Source organism: Vipera ursinii (assembly GCF_947247035.1).
Source record: "Vipera ursinii genome assembly, chromosome: 7".
NCBI lineage: Eukaryota > Metazoa > Chordata > Lepidosauria > Squamata > Viperidae > Vipera > Vipera ursinii.
In genome coordinates, this window is record NC_139521.1 from 17,944,277 (window position 1) to 17,963,966 (window position 19,690).

Sequence of the window (19,690 nt, forward strand, 5' to 3'; positions counted from 1 at the left end):
TTTGAAGGGTTTGTTTGTCCGTGGTGAACAATCCTAATAAGGGTTTATGGTCGGTGAATATTGTGAATTCCCTCCCATAGAGATAGTCATGGAATTTTTTTTACCCCTGCCACTATTGCCAGGGCTTCCTTGTCTATCTGGGTGTAATTCCTTTCTGCCCCTGACAATGTTCTGGAGTACTATGCGATGGGCACCTGTTCCCCGTTCCCTTCTAGATGGCTCAGTACTGCACCCACTCCATAAGGTGAAACATCACAAGCAATGCAGATGGGCTTTTATTCAATGAAGTGGGTGACCGTGGACTTATTGGACAGTAGGCTTTTTAGAGTTTGAAAACTTTTTTTGTGGGCACTGGTCCAGCTCCATACAGCCTTCTTATCTAGGAGCCTGTGCAAGGGCTCAGCTATTGCTGCTTTGTGGGGAAGGAAGGAATGGTAAAAATTTAGCAGCCCCAGGAAGGCTTGCAATTCAGCCTTGTTTTTGGGAGTGGGGGCCATCTTGATTCCCCTTACCTTGGATTCTGCAGGGTGAATTCCACTGGCATCTATTTTAAAACCCAAGAATTCTGTGGCTGTAACCCCAATGCTGCATTTGTCTCTTTTTAGTTTGAGACCTGCAGAGCGAAACCTACCTAAAACTGCCCTCAGTCTGTCTACCAGCACCTCTTCTGTGTCCCCTGCAATGAGGACATCATCAAAATAAGGGCATACCCCTTGAATGCCCTTAAGAGTCCACTCCATTACCTCCTGGAAAATTCCTGGAACCACACTGACACCGAATTGCAGGCGGTTAACTCTGAAGGCTCCCTTGTATGTGACTATTGTTTGAGCGTCTGCCGTCTCCCTGGTAACCGGCAGCTGCTGGTACGCCTGCGCGAGATCCAGCTTCGCAAAGATGGCGTCGCCTTGGAGGGAAGCGAGAACGTGGCCGACCATTGGAACCAGGTAAGCGTGCTGGTTAAGGGCCCGATTCAGCATGCATTTATAGTCGGTGCAGATTCTTACTTCCCCGTTAGACTTAAGGGGGGTGACTATGGGGGTCTCCCACTCTCCCCACTCTACTGGCTGTAGGACGCCCTGCTCGACTAATTTGTCTAGCTCTCTGTCTTGTGTTTGAGAGCAAAGGGGACTCTCCAGGGTTTGATTCTAACAGGTAGGATGCTGGGGTTTGGTTTAAAGGAAATGGGGCCCCCGGTGTACCTGCCTAGTTTGTTATCGAATACGTCTGCAAACGTGTTGCAGATGGATTCAATGCTTTTTCCCTGGGTCCTGTGGATGCCCGATACCACTATGCCTAGGGCCTCAAACCAGTCTAACCTGACTAGTCTGGTTCTCCGGCCCTCGACCACAATGATGTCCAAGTGCCCATGGAAACTCTTAAACCTCACTGAAAGGGTGGCCTCCCCCATAATCTTTACTGGGGCATTTTGGAAATCGGTTAGGATAATGTTGGAGGGCCTCAATTTGACCCACCGCTTGCTCCAGTCGCACACAAGTTTAAAGGTCTCATAAGATATTACTGAGACTGCAGAGCCGGAGTCAAGCTCCATCTTGCAGGGAATGTCCTGAAGGTGGATGTCCAATTTAAGCTTGGGTTTAAATGGCTGCCGGGCCCTGGTTTTACAGATGGCCCTCCGGCTTTCAAAAAATCTATGCGGTTAGGTTTCTGGGCCCCAGTACCTTTCCACAACGCGTCCTCTGGCTGTAGTTCGTGGAGGCCGTCTTAGGAACAGCTATGACAGACCACTGCAATGTGGTCTGTTTTGCCGCAGGCCCGACACCTGGCTGACCGGAACTTGCAGATGGCCCTCGTGTGGTCTCCACTGCAGCCTGCGCCCTTTGGAAAGGGGGCTGTTTCTCTTGGCTTCCGTGTCGCCTCTCACATTGCTCCAGTCTCCGGCGAACCTGATAAATGCTGGTTCCTTCTTCCGCTTCCACCGTACGCAGCATTTTCGAGGTGGATGGATCCTCCTGGGCTGCTGGGTCGGGGGGTCTGGACCCCTTGTACTGCACCGCCAGCCGCTTTGTGGGCCAAGATCTCATCCTGAGCATCTTGGAGGGTCAAGTTGGGCCTAGCAAACAACTTCTGTTGCAGGCATTTGTCGCGTAGGCCAAACACAAACCGGTCGCGTAGCCTCTCGTCCAGATTGGTGAACTTGCAGAGGCCTGTCACAAGGCCGTGATGAACTCTGACGCCGATTCGCCTGGCTGTTGGACCCTCCGGACGAACTGGAACCGCCAGGCCAGCTCAGACATTTGTGGTTTGAAATGTCCATCCAGCTTCTCGGTGAGGTCTTGGAATGAGACAGTTCCGATCAGCGTCGGCGAGCACAGGCTTACGGCCAAGTCGTAAATGGCGGACACGCTTATGCAGAGCAGGGTCACCGCTTTCAGGCCATCTTCTATGATCCGGTTCTCCCGGAGGAAATTTTCGACCTGTCCCAGGTGAGAGTCCCACCATTCAGGGTGACTGATGTCAAATTCTTGGAGCTGACCAATCTGTGTCATCTCTGCGTCCGGTTCTGTGAATCCTGCTCCACCGATATGGCCGCTACCGTAGTGGCTAGTCGGTCATTGTGGGGGGGGAAGATGCCTCTTTCCTCCAGCAAGCGTTGCCGTCCCCTAGTGACTTTCAGCTCTTGTGGTAAAGCAGGATCCCACCTTCGTCGCCACTTTTGAGTATTGGGTTCTGGGAAGCAGGAAGGACACCGGAACGATGAGTACAGCAAGACAGATCTTTATTGTGGGGAGTAACTGTACTGGGGGAATAGGGGTGCCTGTACCCTTTATATACCTTGCCAGGTACGTTCCCAACCAATCAGTTTGAACCTAATTTCCCCGTCGAAAACTGACAGACGTTACAACAGTTCAGTTCAGCGCCACCTGGTGGTATCTGTTCAGTAACTGCTTAAAGGTGCTCTTTAAGCCTAACATATAACATTCACATACTCCATTACAGCTTCCATAGATCCCGGTTTGGGTTCTTCTTTCTCTGCATCTTTGTCCGGGGGCGGGGGGGGGGGCAGACAGGGTCTGGATTCTTCTTCTTAGCTTTTTCTTCTTGTAGCTTATTGAAGAGGAGAGATGGCTGTGGTGGGTGGGGAAGAGACCATATGTAGTAGGGAGTAGATTTTTATACCTTCTTGGGCTTTTGTTTGGAGTTGTTCCTGTGGCATGAACTTTGACCTGAGTCTGAGTGCTCCTTTCTGGTATTCTGATGGTGGTGGGTTAATCCTATTATGTCCCAAAGGTCATATCCTACTTCTCTGGGGCTGTGGGTGATGACTACTGGTTTTTTTGGTATGAGGGATTATTGATTCTAGGGATTTCTTTCTTTCTAATCCCAGCTTCCCGATTCCAATCTTTCCGACAAGATTATCACATCTGCATTTCTGCAGACCTAATTTTCTGTTTAGGCAGAGAGACTTTTTGGGGGTGAGGGTGGGGGGGGTTTCTGCCTTTAAAATCCTTTGGGGAAATATAATATTCTGCCTTTTAAAATTCCCAAAAATATTTCTTTCTGGGGGGAGGGCTTTCTTCCCACATCATTAAGCATGCTTTTTAAAAGGAAAGATGATCAATACGTGGTAAATGTTTAATGGTTTGTTTATATACGTGTATGTGTGTACTGTAGGATGCATCTGTCCCTTTTATTTGTTCGTTAACTTTTGGCACCTTTGTACTCTTTGCAAATATTCAAGCGACAAAAGCGATTAATTACAAAGGGGTGCCAAACCGGACAAGACCTCCCCGGACCTTCACCCAACGCTAAGGGAGAGGAGGAGGGGCCAGTAAAGCGAAAGGGAAATCCGACGCCGAGGGCGGTTTAAGGCCGCTACTCGCTCTCATGACCCTGCGGTCGTGCGCCCTCTTAATCCTGCTTCCCTTTCTTGGGGATGGCTCCAGCTCCGAATTTACACTCTTTCGCAATACCAGAAGTAGAGAGTGGAAGAAAGAAACCGCCTTGCGGGTAGGTACCGAAGGACGCAAAGGCTCCTCGAATCCCCGTTGCGAGAAACCTACCCACCATCCCTTTTTCGTGCGCAGGCTCAGTTGGCAGGCTCCGCTTTCGGCTTCCTCGTCTGTTTTTTCGCCCGCTTTATGCTGTATTACTCCGACCTACCTGTCCCCAATTTGCAGTGTTACTCTTTAAGCCTCGAGGGCGAACGTCCTCTTCCTTTTGCCTGGTTCACTTAGATTGAAGATCTCTTTTATACAGGACTGCAAAACCAGCGATCCTGTTTCCAGAGTTTGCAATTCAAATAACGGGGATTAGGAAGGAAGAACAGTAGTTATATTAAAATAGGAATTAGTACGAAATGGCTATTTTTTTTCTCTTTACTTGATATTAAATAGAAATCTGATTGAGCCAGCAGGTTTTATTGTGAATAGCCCATAGAGCTATTAATTTAGTAGAAGCTCTCTGGGCGGCTCACAATACAACCTCTCTTGCATAGTTTTTCCAATTTTTTATTTTTTAAAAATTAATCAGTTAATTTTTTAATTGATTAATGAAAGACTGGAAAAACTATGCAGGAGAGCTGCATTATGAAGAACTGAAGAAAGTAGGTTGATTTGAAATGCAAAGTATATTCATTCTCAAAAGAGGTCACATAGTGAAAAATCAACCATTTTCACAAGTGCTGAAATCCTTGTTCGCTTAAGTCAGGGGTTGGCAACCATGGATCTTTTATGACTCGTGGACTTCAACTCCCAGAATTCCCGAGCCAGCTCTGCTGTCTCAGGAATCCTGGGAGTTGAAGTCCATTAGTATTAAAAGAGCCAAGTTTTCCTACCCTTGACTTAAGTCTATGGTTGGCAGAAAGCAGGTGTGTGTTGAATGGCTTCAGTGTACCTATTTGAAAATTGTTTGGTTATAATTATATATGTGGTCTATTTTTTCAGGAAAGTATTAAGAGAATTAAGCACTGGAATTCATTATCATTCAGTGACAATATTACTGCTTTGTACGGAGTAAATCAGTTTTCTCACTTATCTCCTGAAGAATTTAAAGGTACAGAACATATTACCAAGTGTACTTTTTGCCAGTGGTACCACCTTAACCTGGATGAATGTGTTCTGAGGATTTGATATTATTTTTAAGAAGCTTCAAAAAGACAAAGAGAGTGCATTGCACACTATTCCATATATGCTGGATTATTATTGCTACAAAAAAGATATTAGTATTAATTAAAATATATAAGTGTTTACTCTTCAAAGCAAGATATCTGTGCTGATGTAGCTGTGATAAAGCCAAAATAAATTGTTTTTATTTTAAAGCTATTTACCTACAAAGTAGACCTTCTAAAGTTCCCAGATATGTTCAACAAGTTACATTACAAGGAACAGACTCACTCTTGCCAGCAAAGTTTGACTGGAGGGACAAGAATGTTGTTACAGAAGTGAGAGATCAAAGAGAGGTAAACCCTCTATTACTTTTTAATTTAATCTCTGTGTTCTAGTTTTGGACATACATATTTTAATTCTATGGCAGCCTTATACTGTAATTAGAGGTGCTACTATTTATAGGCAAAGATATTTCTGCATTCTTTTCGTGTTAGTGTTGTAATACATTCTGTCTTAGATTTGCATGGTGCAGCTTTTACTTAATTCATGTTTATTACTTGGCAGCTAAAGGCAATATATTTCCTTCATTCTGTGATATAAGAATATAAGATAGATGAGAGATCAGACATGTCAAACACAATGCCCGCAGGCCAGATCCGACCCACAATGTGGTTAGATCTGACCGGCAAGGCGGCCCTGGGGATAGCGAAGGACTGGCTCCCACTTCCTTGGCCCCAGCCCAGCCCAACACTGATCTGCAACTTCATGGCAGGCATCCAGGCCGGAATGCAGTCAGCCTTAGATCTGTGAGGCCATCCTGGAGATAGCAAGGGGCTGTCTCCACTGCCTTGGCCCCTCCCCTTGTGTGCGTGCACAGGAAGTGGCGAGCGTGCTGGGGCTGGAATCCCAGGTGAAATGTAAGTGCTCAGAATGCAGTCAGCCTGTGAGGCAAAACAGTCACCGGGGACACCAGGCCCCACATACTCGCCGCCTCTGTGTGCACCAGGGAGGTGGGGCCAAAGTGGCAGGGTGGCCCCTCGCTGTCTCCAGGAGAGCTTCAGGATCCATATCTAAGGTTGACTGCATTCCGGCCCTGATGGCTGGCACGAAGTTGTTGCGAAGGCTTCCCTTTCACCGGGACCATCCCCATCCCTGCCTCTCACTCAGGCTTGTGCAGTGCTGCCACTGGTTCAGCTCATTCCCCTTCCCCAGTACCACTTTTCTAGGATGGTCACATATCACCTGCCAGGTGCCAATATACCACAAGTGGTAGCCATACCACTGGTTGAAAAGCCCTGCTCTGTGTGACCTGAGAGGGATGGCAAGGCTCCTCTGGTGGAGTAGGCTTTGTCGCTCGTCCTGGTCTTGCCTTCCTCTGGATTCCCCCTTCCAGCCACTGCTTGGCCCTTCCATAAGAGACGGATGACGACGCTGCTGAGTGTGGAAGCATAGAGAAAAAAGTTTGCAGGAAACAGTTTTCTCCAAGTCCAACTTCTGCCTTGACAGGTCTCTGGAGAAGAGGAGGGGGTGGCGGGGGAGCTGTGTGAGGGAAGGCTGCCCCAACAAGCCAGCATCCTTACCACACACAATTGAGAAGGGCCAGCCTCCATTGTGCAGGACCAGGGAGCGCTGCTCCTCTGCCTCCTCTTCTTGCTCTTCAGAGATTTGTCAAGGCAGAAATTGGACTTGGAGGAAACGGCTTCCTGAAAACGTTCTCCTCCATGCTTCCCACACAGTGTCGGCCTCCGCCTCCTGCTTTGCTGGGAAGGACACTAGACAGGGAAACACCAATGATATCTGGGATTGGGAGAAGAATGTCTCCTTTGGCATGCTGTGCACACGCGCACACACACACCATTCCAAGCTTGGAGACTTTTATCCACATCTGAGCTTACAAACTGCTAATCATGCCTGTGCTTGGGGAGAAGGCCCTCTCCTTCCACTGTAAATCAAAGTCTCCAAACTTGGAATGCAATGTGTGAGTGTGTGTGCGTGTGCATGCGTGCATGCATGCACATGCACACGTCCACTTGGCTGCCAGCAGTTTAGGCAGGCAAGGAGCTTGTGGGGCATCGAATTGTCTCCACGTCAAGTTAGCCGGTGTGATTTGTTCAATCCCAACCCAGCTGTGCCAAGTCAGCCACCACTGGCCCTTTGAGGGCAACCATAATGCTGATGTGGCCCTCAATGAAATTGTATTGGACACCTCTGTGAGAGATCATGATTAACTCTAAATGACTTGAGTAAACTCTATGCCTAACTAGAGACTAGGTTTTTTATTATATTGTAAGAGTCTGAAAGTGCATAGAAAAAATGTCTGCAACTTAAAAAGCAACAACCGTTATCTGTCCTCTTCTCTGAAAGGAATCAAAAGGGGTTTTCTTCAAAATAGATTGAATACTATATGTTATCAGAAAAACCATAAATAGTGCTGTGGGGTGACATAATATGTATAGTAAACATGCTTTCTTAAACTGTTACTCAAAGAATAATACCCATGCTTTTTTTTCAGTGTGGTGCCTGCTGGGCTTTCAGCATTGTCAGTGGAATAGAATCTGCTTATGCAATTAAAAGAAACACTCTGGAAGAACTCAGTGTACAGCAGGTCATTGATTGTTCATACAGTAATTATGGTTGCAATGGTGGTTCAACCATTAGGGCACTGAGTTGGCTAAATCAGGTACTTCTTTAAAATCTCTATTGGTAAGTGAACAGTGTTTGTGAAGAGAACACAAATCTTAGAATTATTTTAAAAAATAGCTTTGGTTGAACTCGATGTCATACTAATCCAAAAATTCCCTCCACTGCTACATTGATTTTTCAAACTAGTGGATTGGCTTGAAATGGCTATATTGACCATGTTCCTCAAGCATTACATAAATTCTTTAAATATTTTCCACCAAACCCTCTAGAAATAGGAATTAAGAACAGTTCTGGATTCCTGATCTCTTTCTCTTCATAGAATGCAATACAAACAAAAAAGGAATTTCATGCTTGTTTGACTGCAATATTGTCTTGCCCCCCTGGCTTTGAGAATCATAAATATATTGATATTTAATCATGAATTATTGATATTTTTTCCCCGAAGACACATGTGAAACTGGTGAGAGATTCAGAGTATCTGTTTAAAGCTCAAACAGGATTGTGCCATTACTTCAAACGTTCTGAGTTTGGAATCTCCATAACAGATTATGTTGCATATGATCTAAGGTAATACTTAATGAATATTTTTATGTTCTTTTTTTCTTGGCTGGCTTAAGATAGAGAAGTATTGGCCTTCCAGATGTTACAGTTTCACCTGATCTGTATGATGAGGGACAGTTGGAGTCATGTTCAAAAATTGGTTCTCTAGCAATAGGAAATTGGTATATTGAACAGTATAAATACAGTACAGGTAGTTCTTGCTTAATGATTAGCTGCTTAACAAGCAGCTGAAGTTATGTCAGACTTCAGGTCTTCAAAAAGACCTATCCTTGAAGTTATGACTGCCGCAGTCACATCACAATGATGCTTGGCAGCCTGCAGTCACATCACAATGATGCTTGGCAGCCTGCTCATATTTATCATTAGTTGCAGTGTCTCACAGTCATGCAATCACGTTTTGCAACTTCTTTGCTGTTTTAGAAAATGGCAAAAAAACCACTCATAAATATGTTGTATTAGCTGCAAAGTCACTTTGGATGTTGAGATGGTCAGCTTATGTATTTAAAAAAAAAATATAATAGCCATTTGGTTTCTTTAATGACCATAGTGATTCACTCTGTGACCATTGTAAAAGGCATAATCAGCTTAACAATGAGTGGTTGTCATCAACACAGTAAAAACTTAACAGATATTCTTGAAATGATAAAAAGCTACTTCCCAATTCTCAATAAATTTAATAGTAGCTTGGATTCTGTCCCATTCTATCCTTTTTTAGAATTTTAAATAAATTCCTTGATCCTCCAGACACAATAAATTCTATCCATCATACTTGGGAGAAAAAACATAATACTTTCCTGCTTTTAATGTAGGAAATTACTGATGACAAAGCAGAACGGTTTTTAATACAGGAAAATATGTGATAAATGCTGTCTTTTTTGAAATCAGGTCAATTTGTGAGGAGACAGATACATGTTATACATTTACCCAATTATCCATAAAACGGAGGAAGTCCTGTTTGCAGCCTATTGATTCTTTTCCCATGTTGCCAGAATAATTAGTGATACTGAAAATAACAAAGCTATTTGGGGTTATATACCTCCACAAGACCAACCAGAATAAAAAAAAATCTCAAATGTTTGCAAATAGTGGAAAACCAATATTTATTTATTCATAAATCTGTATAAATAATTAAGTAATATTCACTAATGCCAGTACTTAAATGAAAAGTATCCATTTATCTTTTGCTTGTTCAAACCAGTGTATTTTAAAATATTGCAAATACATATTTTCAATTCACATTTAAATGTTAAGTAAAAGAGTTCATTACTAGAACTGACCATTTTAGTGGCTAACATCATTATAACTTTGAAAAATTATGCCTATTATAACACAAATTGATAAATGTATTTAAAAATCATTGCCTTTATTCTACAGTTAATATATGTTTGACAGTTTTAAAAAAGAATAATGCAATCACACAAGAATTACAGCTAGAATGGAAAAAGAGGAAAAGAGAGTAGATGATTTAAATGAAACACTTCTTCAGGCTAATAAGGAGTTAGAGACAACAGTCATTTTTCTGGAAGCAGAAAAGGCTGCTCATTATCTACGCTTCCAAAACGTTCAAGAAAAAAGAGGGGAAGATTTGTTGGTCATGATGGCAGAACTGATGGCAAAGGCACTCGGTGTAGGGAAGGAGGAAATGCTGGCGGAAATTGATGAAACATATAGGGTTCAAACTAATTATGCGAGAAGGCACAACCTCCCAAAAGAAGTACATGTAAGGCTAGTTAAAAAATCAATTCGGGATGAGCTTCTGCATAGATCTAGAGAGGAACCATTAGAATTTCGGGGCCAACCAATTGCTATCCTTAAACAGATACCTAAAAGGATGAGGGATCTGAGACGTGGCTATCATTTCTTAACATCTAAATTAATAAGGGAAAATGTAAACTTTAGATGGCTAACCCCAGAGGGTATCCTAGTTACGTGGCAGGATAGAAGGCATAGACTGGACACGATAGAGAAGGCAGAAGATTTTTACAAACTCCACTTCCACAGCCAAGAGGAAGTAGATTTAGAAGATCAAGATGGAAGGGAGGTAAGAGAAAGAGATACAATACGAGTGGCAATGGATGGGAAGGTCTTAGCAACAGAGGATAGAAGGAACAAATCTGGAGAATTAACAGAGAATCATGGAGCCAGAGACAAGGAAGAGAGAGAGCCCCGAATTACGAGATCCACAAAAACCAGAAATAAGATGAAGGGAGGTGAGTGTAGTATTATGTCTGTGAATATTAATGGACTGAATTCGCCAGTGAAAAGGCGGAAATTTTTTAATAGGCTTATTCACCAACAATTGGATATCGTGGCAATACAAGAAGTCCATATAAAGGAACAACAAAAATATTTGTTAGTACAACCAAGAATAGGGAACCTATTCGTTTCCTTAGACCGACACAAGAAAAAGAGAGGAGTGGCACTATATGTAAACCCAAAATTGATTGCAAAACAAATTTATAACGATAAAGAGGGTAGAATACTGATAGTCGAGGTTGTAATAAATCACAGGAAGGTCATGATGGTAGAGATATATGCCCCAAACCATAACCAAGAACAATTTTTTAAAACACTTCACAATAAGATATGTAGCATTGATTATGAGGAGATTTGTTTAATAGGAGACTTTAATGCTATCCTAGATATAAATTTGGATTATATGGGAAAGACGCTTAGGAAAAAGAAGAGAAGAACTCTACCGAGATCTTTTCTCAACTTGGCTAATGACCTAAATATCCAAGATGTCTGGAAGGAAAGAAATTGTAAGGCTAGACAATATACATATTACTCCAATCGACATAACTCATGGTCTAGAATAGACATGGTATGGATGACGAAAGAAATTAGTTCTGAAATAGACGAGGTGCATATAGCGACAGGTACTTGGGCAGATCACAATCCTATTAAACTTAACTGGAAAGGTTCCAAAAAAATACCCAGATGGACGCTACAAAGAGCAATTTTAAAAGAAGACGAATTCAAATCTAAGATGGAGAGAGAACTAAGTTTTTTCTTTAAGGAAAATAAAGCTATAGACACCTCAGTACAAAACAATTGGGATACAGCCAAGGCAATGATGAGAAGGGTAGCGAGGGCATACATGTTATACAAAAATAAGGGGAAAAGACAACAACGGGAAAGATTAGAAGGGGAATACAAGAGTTTAGAAGTTATACTCCAACAAGATCCACAAAAAGAGAATATCAAGCAATCTATGGATCTGATTAAACACAAGCTTAACATTTTAGACAAAGAGAAATTAGCACAACAATTGAGAAACACGAAACAAAATTTTTTTGAAAATGCAAATAAACTGGGCCGTTGGCTCGCATATAAATTGGGAAAACAAAAGGGGAAAAACTGGATTCGTGAACTACGAGATGAGGAAGGGAGAATATTCCACCAGGAAGAAAAAAAAATCATAGCTCAGGAATTTTATGAGCGTTTATACAAAGAAGATAGCCAGGCAAGTGTGGAGAAAATGGAGGAATATTTTCAAAAAGCCAAACTACCCAAGGTCACAGAAGATACCAGAAATATGCTAAACGAGGAAATTCGGCTATCTGAGGTGATAAAAGCTATTAATGCACAAAAGAATAATAAAACATCGGGCCCCGACGGTCTCCCATCAGAAATTTATAAAGAACTACAAAATATCTTAGCATAACCCCTAGTGGAGGTATTTAACGCAGTATTAGAAGGCGCAAGAACGCCTAAATCTTGGTCGGAGGCAAACATAACCCTTATCCCGAAAGATAACACGGACCATACATTAATCCAAAATTATAGACCCATATCACTTCTTAATTCGGACTATAAGATATTTACATCAATTATAGCGGAACGATTGAAACGATTTCTGAATATTTCATACACGCTGACCAGAATGGTTTTCTCGCTAAGAGACACATTAAGCACAACATTAGAATAATATTAGATACGTTGGAGTACTATGAATTACATAGTGGCCAACAGATGGCATTACTTTTTTTAGACGCCCAAAAGGCATTTGATAATGTTAAATGGTCTTTTTTGCGCCAACAGCTTAGCTTTATGAATATGGGTGAAAAATTTATAAATATAATTAGGGCAATTTACGACAACCAGGAAGCAAAAATAATCATTAATGGGGAAGCATCTAGGAAGTTTCAAATTCAAAAGGGAACACGGCAAGGCTGCCCTTTATCACCATTGCTGTTTATATTGACTCTTGAAGTATTAACGAGAATTATAAGAAACGACCCAAAGATAAAAGGATTAATCATTAAAAAGGAAACCTTTAAACTTCAAGCTTTCGCGGACGATCTGGTTTTTATTATGGAGGATCCATGTCAGACGGGACCAAATCTATTGGAAGAACTATCTAAATATGGCGAGGTTGCCGGACTGCGAATAAATAGAAATAAGACCAAGATGATTGTTAAAAATATGACCAATAAACAAAAAGAAAATCTGGCCGGAATCATGGATATAGAAATAGTCAAGAAAATAAAATATCTAGGGATTAACATTACGGCTAGATGCACCTCACTCAAAAAAGATAATTATGATAATGTAGTGAATCAAATAAAAGGTGATCTGGAAAGATGGGGAAATCTAAAACTCTCATTATTGGGAAGAATCGCTGTCATTAAGATGAATATTTTGCCTAAAATCCTGTTTCTGTTTCAGAATATCCCAATACAACTCGATCCTAAATTTTTTCGAAATTTGAATAAATTATCATTAAATTTTGTTTGGCAGGGGAAAAAACCAAGAATTAAATTGAAATATTTACAGGACACGAAGGAAAATGGGGGTTTTGGATTGCCAGACTGGGAATTATATTACCATGCCGCGGCTCTGAGTTGGATTAGAGAATGGGTAATCTTGAGAAATAGAAGACTATTAACTTTAGAGGGTCACGATTTGCAATATGGCTGGCATGCTTTCCTTTGGACGGAGAAACAAGGTCTTTTCTCACATTTTCAAAATCATCGGATCAGGCAAGCGTTACTTAATACTTGGAAAAAAATTAGATCTCACAATTACACTATTGTGTCTGGCTATCCACCCTGGAAGCGATTGTTTACCCAAATCTATTTGATTTGGGTAACATAATCTCATACAAGGATATTCTGAATGAGGAGGGGGAATTGAAACTTAGGAATGAACTAGAATTACAAGGTATAAAACTCGATTGGTGGGCCTACTTACAAATCCAATCGAGATTTAGGAAGGATAAAAATGAATGGGGGATATATACCTCTGAAACAGCATTGGACAAAATATTATTGGGACCAGACTCTAAACAAATAAGGAATTTATATAAATTGCTTTTGGGATATAAGCTGTTTGAAGAGCAAGTGAAAGACCCCATGTTGATCTGGGCTAACAATTTAGGACATAACATTGACTTAGGTACTTGGCAAACAATTTGGGATAGAAATAAAAGGATAACACTGGCCTCATCGTATAAAGAAAATTTATTTAAAATGTTTTACCGATGGCATCTTCCCCCAGCCCATCTAGCAAAAATGTATACAACAGCATCTCCCAAATGTTGGAAGTGTTCTGAAGAGATAGGCACATACTTCCACACGTGGTGGTCTTGCAGTAAAACACAAAAATTTTGGAGAATGATTTGGATTTGGCTGAAAGAAATATTGAAACAAGATATTGAGTTTAGTCCAGAACTTTTCTTGTTGGGAATTACGAAAGAGAAATATCCTAAAGATGTGCTATATTTAATGATTCATATTATCACAGCAGCTAGAATATCATTTGCGCAAAAATGGAAAAAGAATGAGATCCCAGGAGAAAAAGAGGTTATTAGGAAAATTTGGGATTGCGCTGAAATGGACAAATTAACTTTGGAACTAAAGAATAAAGATCAATCAGACTATTATAGAATTTGGAACAAATTGTATCTTTGGATGGATAAAAAGAAAGGTCTCTATTAGGTTTTACAGATTAGCTCACTGGTTTAAATATTGTGTTATTTCACCGATTTGTAATTTAAGTGTATTTAAGTGTATTTTTGATGTACATATATACATGTATATATATATATTTGAACATTGTAGACAAAAAGGTTTGTCAGCTCGCTGGTACTGTGTCCAATGTTTTTAAATAATAAATTTAATATATATATATATAAAAAAAAGAATTACAGTATTTGGAATATTGTAATATGTAAAATAACAGGTTTTGGTACAATTCCTAATTGTGTGAGAAATTGTATGTCAAATAATTTTCTCTTTAGAGACTAAATAGTTCTAGATACATGTAGGAGCAAGCAAACCTGTTCAGGCAAGGAAAGATATTCCCCAAGAACAATAAAAAACCCAAATCTAAACATTTGGTTCCTCTTTTTTGTAACTACAGGTAGTCTTCAACTTACAACAGTTTGGTTAGTAATCGTTAAAAGTTACAACAGAAATGAAAAAATTATTCATGACAGCTTTTCACATTTACGACCATGATCAGAATTCAGATGCTTGGCAAGTGACATGTATTTATGACAGTTGCAGTGTTCTGGAGTCATGTGATCACCTTGCAACCTTCAGACAAGCAAAGTCAATGGGGAAGCCAGGCTCACTTAACCATGTTAGTAATTTAACAACATCAGTGATTTACTTAACAACTGTGGCAAGAAAGGTCATAAAATGAGCAAAACCCATTTATCAATTGTCTCACTTAGCAACAGAAATTTTGGGCTCAATTGTTGTAAATTGAGGACTACTGTAAATGAAAATTTAGTTGCAGCTGCTAGATAGATATAATGTAGATTATTCTATGCATCTTTTCAACAAATGATTCAATTGACAGGTAAAGCCACAGATAGATTGGGATTGGTACTGGCACTGGGAACTAAACTCTATTAAGTATGTGTTTACAAAATGCCTTGATTTAACAAAATGCCCCCTTGCTCCTCTCCCACCCAATTCAGCAGACTTTGGATGCAGTAAACCAGCAGGCCCCCAACCTTTTGGGCACCAGGGACTGGTTCCATGGAGAGAGATTTTTCCCGGGACCAGAGGGGGGCATAATTTCATGTGCTGCCTGCATCCTGAGGACAGGCTTCGCTTGTTTGCATGGCCCAGTTTCCATGTTTGTTGCTTCATTTGAATAACATTTTATTTAATTATTGGTGCAGTGATAGTAAATATTTCCTAATATAATTTCACTGGCAGAAGTTACTCCAGTTTCTGAATAGACACAGGAATGGCCAGCTTCTTGATACGGGTGGACAAGAACTGTTTTATTGCAGAGTGATGTTTTGATTATTGCATTCTAAGTGTATATTATTATGTCTGTGTCTTGCAGCAAACATGAAGATGAAATGATGAAGATGCTGATTAACTGGGGTCCTTTGTCAGTAGTTGTAGATGCACTTAGCTGGCAAGATTATCTTGGTGGTATCATACAATATCATTGTTCTAGTGGGGAACAAAATCATGCTGTGGTTATAACTGGTTTTGATAGAACAGGTAAACTTGCATTTGTTTATTTTGTTATTTATTTCAATGCAGAATAGTTTATGTTTGCTATTTATTTATTTATGAGAAGGACTTACATATGTTTCTTGGCTGTATCAATATATATGTATAATCCATATAACAAATTGCTGTTATTATTCTTGAGATGATATTATAAGCTTAATTTCTCAGATTAATTCCATTACTCCAGTTTTTATAATTATAAAGTCTGTACTGTGATATAGACACCTACATTGCATTTGTTCATACAGGCAATCCTCCATTAACAACTGCAATTGGACCTGAAAGAGCAGTCTTTAGCAAAGTGGTTGTTAAGTGAAATGCCATGTGACTGCACAATGACACAAAAGTTGCTCTCCCAGTTGTGGTCATTAAGTGCATAGGGCTGTGCCTTTCCCCTACTCCATCAAAGAGAATGATCATGAGTGTTTTTTGTCAGATTTGAGGTCCATTCCTCCAAGATTGTAGGAGAAACTGGTGAAAATGCTAGTGAATACCAGCCTTGTAAACCTTTCAGAATGTTGCCATTTGCTAGAATTTTCCTCTCTGGAAAGCCCAGAAAGTCTCCAGAGGGAAAAATAATGCTAGCAAACACCAGCGTTGGGAAAAGCTTCAAATGCTTATATTTACTAGTATTTTACCAGATTTGTGATGCGTTTCTCTAGTATGCAGGAGGATTTCCACTTCCTGAGTGGAAAGGAAGGGAAATCCCTTGACAGACTAAGGAAATGGGCCTCAATCCGAGGTTCTGTCTACTTTCAACTTTCCCTTCTGGCTTCCCCATTGACTTTCTGGGAAGCCAACAGAGAAAATTACAAATGGCCATCACGTGATTACAGGACATTCGGCAATCAGTTGTAAATATGTAATGGTTGTCAAGCACCCAAAATGAGGTCATGTAACCAGGAAGATTGGCACAATGTTTTACAATAGTTGCAAATGCTTTTTCGGAATGTCATGAATTGGCAATTTGGCTTCCTAATAAACCAGATTCTCTTTTTTTATTTTTAAAGGGAAATACTTAGATACTTAACAAAATCATTTTACAGGTAGCGTTCCCTATTGGATTGTACGGAACTCCTGGGGACATGCATGGGGAATAAATGGCTATGCTCATGTTAAAATGGGTTCTAATATTTGTGGTAAGTTTTTATTTGTATTGGATTTAGATGTGAATTATTTCCTACACAACACCTACTGTAACTGTTTGAATTTTCAGGTAGTATCTTATACATTGGAAAACTAAATTGTTTAATATCTGACATTGAAGACCATTCAAATGCCTTCCTGAATATAGCTTAGACCCTTAATTACACTTGATTAAGATAGCTATAAATTCTGCTTCTTAAACCTTATATCATAAATTGAGACAATATTGCAGACAATCAATTTTAAGCCCTTTTATTTACACATTGGTCTTATTATTAGTATACATTCAATTACTTGAAAGTAATTCTTGTTATTTAAGTCTGTTCCCCTGAAAACATCTACATTTAAAGCTACTGAAAATTCCAGGGACAGAGCTAAAGAGATATCACAGCAAAAGCTCTTAACAATCCCTTATTTCTATAATTTAAGACAAAAGCCAGGAGGCAGTTCTATTATGGCTGTATTACCATGGGATAGTCTTAGACATGAGATTAGTATGACTGGGCTGGCTTTGGAGAAAATGATAACAGATCAACTGCTCTGGAGGCCCAGAGTTGTCAGAGTGCTGTTATAAGTATCAAGGAAGAACCCTTGTACAGTGACTTGATGTTGTTAGTTAATGCCTGCATCAGAGTATTACTGTTGATTTTAATTGTTGTATTGGTTATTTGAAGGTGTTTTAATCTGAATGTTTTATTGTCTTTACTTTGATGTAGGTGTTTGTGTTTTGTGCTATATTTTATGGATGTTTATTGTTATTCCGTTAGCTACTTAGGTTAAGAATAAGAGAAATGTCAAACACTTTTTAATCTCTAAAGGTTAAATGATAACTTTGTTTCTTGCTTTCTAGGTATTGCTGATTTAGTTTCTGCTGTATCTGTATGAATTAACTGCTAAGAATTTTTGGCAAATATTGCAGACGCTAGTTTATAATGAAGAATTTTATTACCAAGAAAGGATGTTGCCAATCTTCAGACAGTAGTAGTCCTTGGATCTGGGAACAATCTTCCAGCCAGCCTCTCAAAACTAACTGCTGATTACACAGCTATACTATTTCTAATTATTGTTTGATCTACTAGCATATTAGAGCCATAGTGGTACTGTCAACTCTACAAATGAGCATGGCCCATCCTCGACAAAAGCACACTCGGTCAGCCGTGGTACAAGTAACAAATGCAGACACGTTCATTCACGCACTCCAATGCAAGGAAAAAGTCAACGTTATTGCCCCATAAAATGGAGGGAGGGGGGGTTGCCCAGGTGCTTCATTAGTCAAAATAATCTTTTGTCCCATGGGAACCAAGGTCATCGGCTGTTCACTAGACTAGGGACTGGGCGTTGCATAAAAAGCCCGCCAAATAATCATATTGGGGGACATAGTTACTTGTATAGCTTTTATGGGTGGGACATTTAACTTTGTATTGGAAAATTGTTACTTGTGTATCCAGACTTGGTTTCACTCTTGACTATGCCGATACTTTGTAATAATAAACATGTTCTTTGAGGAATTTGCAAGCCTTGGAGTTCTGCTTTATTCATCTCTGTCTGTCGGAGCCATGAGATTAAACCAAGTCTCATAAAACTTCATTTCTTGGGGTGCTGGGCCCCAATCGCCTACCCACTCATTTTTGGGAGAGGGGTAAAGACCCGGTGAAGATTCAAAATGGAGGAGAAGAGTGAAACTGCTGCTAGCCGCAATGGAACTCCAGCTGTTGCAATGCAGGCTGGTGCTCCAACCACTGAGGAGGCATCATTGGCAGGGATTCAGCTAAAGGCCAGGTTAATCCAATGTGGGAAACTGGTACCACAGGAAGGAGCTACAATCCTGGCAGACCTCTATCAAGCCAAGACTGCCCCTCAGCGCAGGAGCACTCCTGTAACTGCTGGACAGGATCTCCTATTTTTGCCATCCCAGGGTTTTTCATCTGTGGATAGCAAGAAAGGAAAGGGGTTGGTGGGATGGGATGGCTCCAGAGAGTGGAGGTTTCAGTCTGCAATCCACAGCCCCTTGCTCGAACAACTGAAGGAGAACTTCGGCAGGCTGGAGGTAAAAGATATAATTCCTATTGCCCAGGAAGTGGGTGCCGTGTGTGTGTGGGGGGAAATGCCAAGAACTACCCATTTCTTTCCCCCCTGCCGGAGTCCCAGCCTGACTGGTGGAACCCATGCTGCTTCACTCATCCCCCAGCCAGCTGTGATGTCACATCCTGTATCCCAGCCAAGCCCACTGCCGCAGCCTCAGGATGCCAGTCCCAGAGCCCAGCCAAGGGAAGTTTGGTTCAACCATATCCCCAGGACCAGCAAGCCACCCAAGCCCAGGTGCAAGCAGCTCCGCCAAGGTTCGAGCCACCTCCCATCAAGCCCACCTTTGATGGGGACCCCTAAAAGCTGGATTTAAGAGAGGCTTATTACCAGATCCTGATTAAGGAGGGGGATCAGTGGAAAACCGCCTTCACTTACCCTTTGGGGAGCTTCCAACTTAAAGTGATGCCTTTTGGACTGCAGGGGCCTCCGGCTGTGTTTATGCAATTGATAAATCATGTGCTCTGTGATCACTTATACAAGGGGGTTTGGGTTTATCTTGATGACATCCTTATTTACACCAAAACCAAGGAAGAACACATCAAATTGGTCCGTGACTAAAGAGACTGTTAAAAGAGACTGTTAAAAGCCAAACTGTATGCAAACTGTCAAAGTGTGAATTTCACCAGACACATCTTAATTATCTGGGGTATCGGATTTCAGATGAGGGGATAGAGATGGACCCCACCAAAGTAAAAGCAGTGCTAC

At 41.0% G+C, this 19,690-nt stretch overlaps 1 protein-coding gene across 1 annotated transcript; it reads left to right on the forward strand.

Moving 5' to 3' along the window:
• The first annotated feature begins 408 nt into the window (after nt 1-408).
• On the forward strand, nt 409-18,410 carry CTSO (cathepsin O). Its single transcript, XM_083366939.1, has 9 exons — nt 409-944; nt 3,701-3,969; nt 4,905-5,013; nt 5,280-5,419; nt 7,579-7,746; nt 8,155-8,276; nt 15,579-15,742; nt 16,801-16,893; nt 17,751-18,410. Exons 2-9 carry the CDS (start codon nt 3,847-3,849, stop codon nt 17,783-17,785), a joined length of 954 nt encoding a protein of 317 aa, XP_083223065.1. The 5' UTR covers nt 409-944; nt 3,701-3,846; the 3' UTR covers nt 17,786-18,410.
• Nucleotides 18,411-19,690: the final 1,280 nt, after the last annotated feature.

Excerpts from the sequence above, each read along its gene's own strand:
- CTSO (XM_083366939.1), top strand. The coding sequence starts at position 3,847 with ATGACCCTGCGGTCGTGCGCCCTCTTAATCCTGCTTCCCTTTCTTGGG. Across the intron at positions 3,970-4,904 it reads AGAAAGAAACCGCCTTGCGG|GAAAGTATTAAGAGAATTAA; the intron begins GTAGGTACCGAA and ends CTATTTTTTCAG. Across the intron at positions 15,743-16,800 it reads AACTGGTTTTGATAGAACAG|GTAGCGTTCCCTATTGGATT; the intron begins GTAAACTTGCAT and ends ATCATTTTACAG.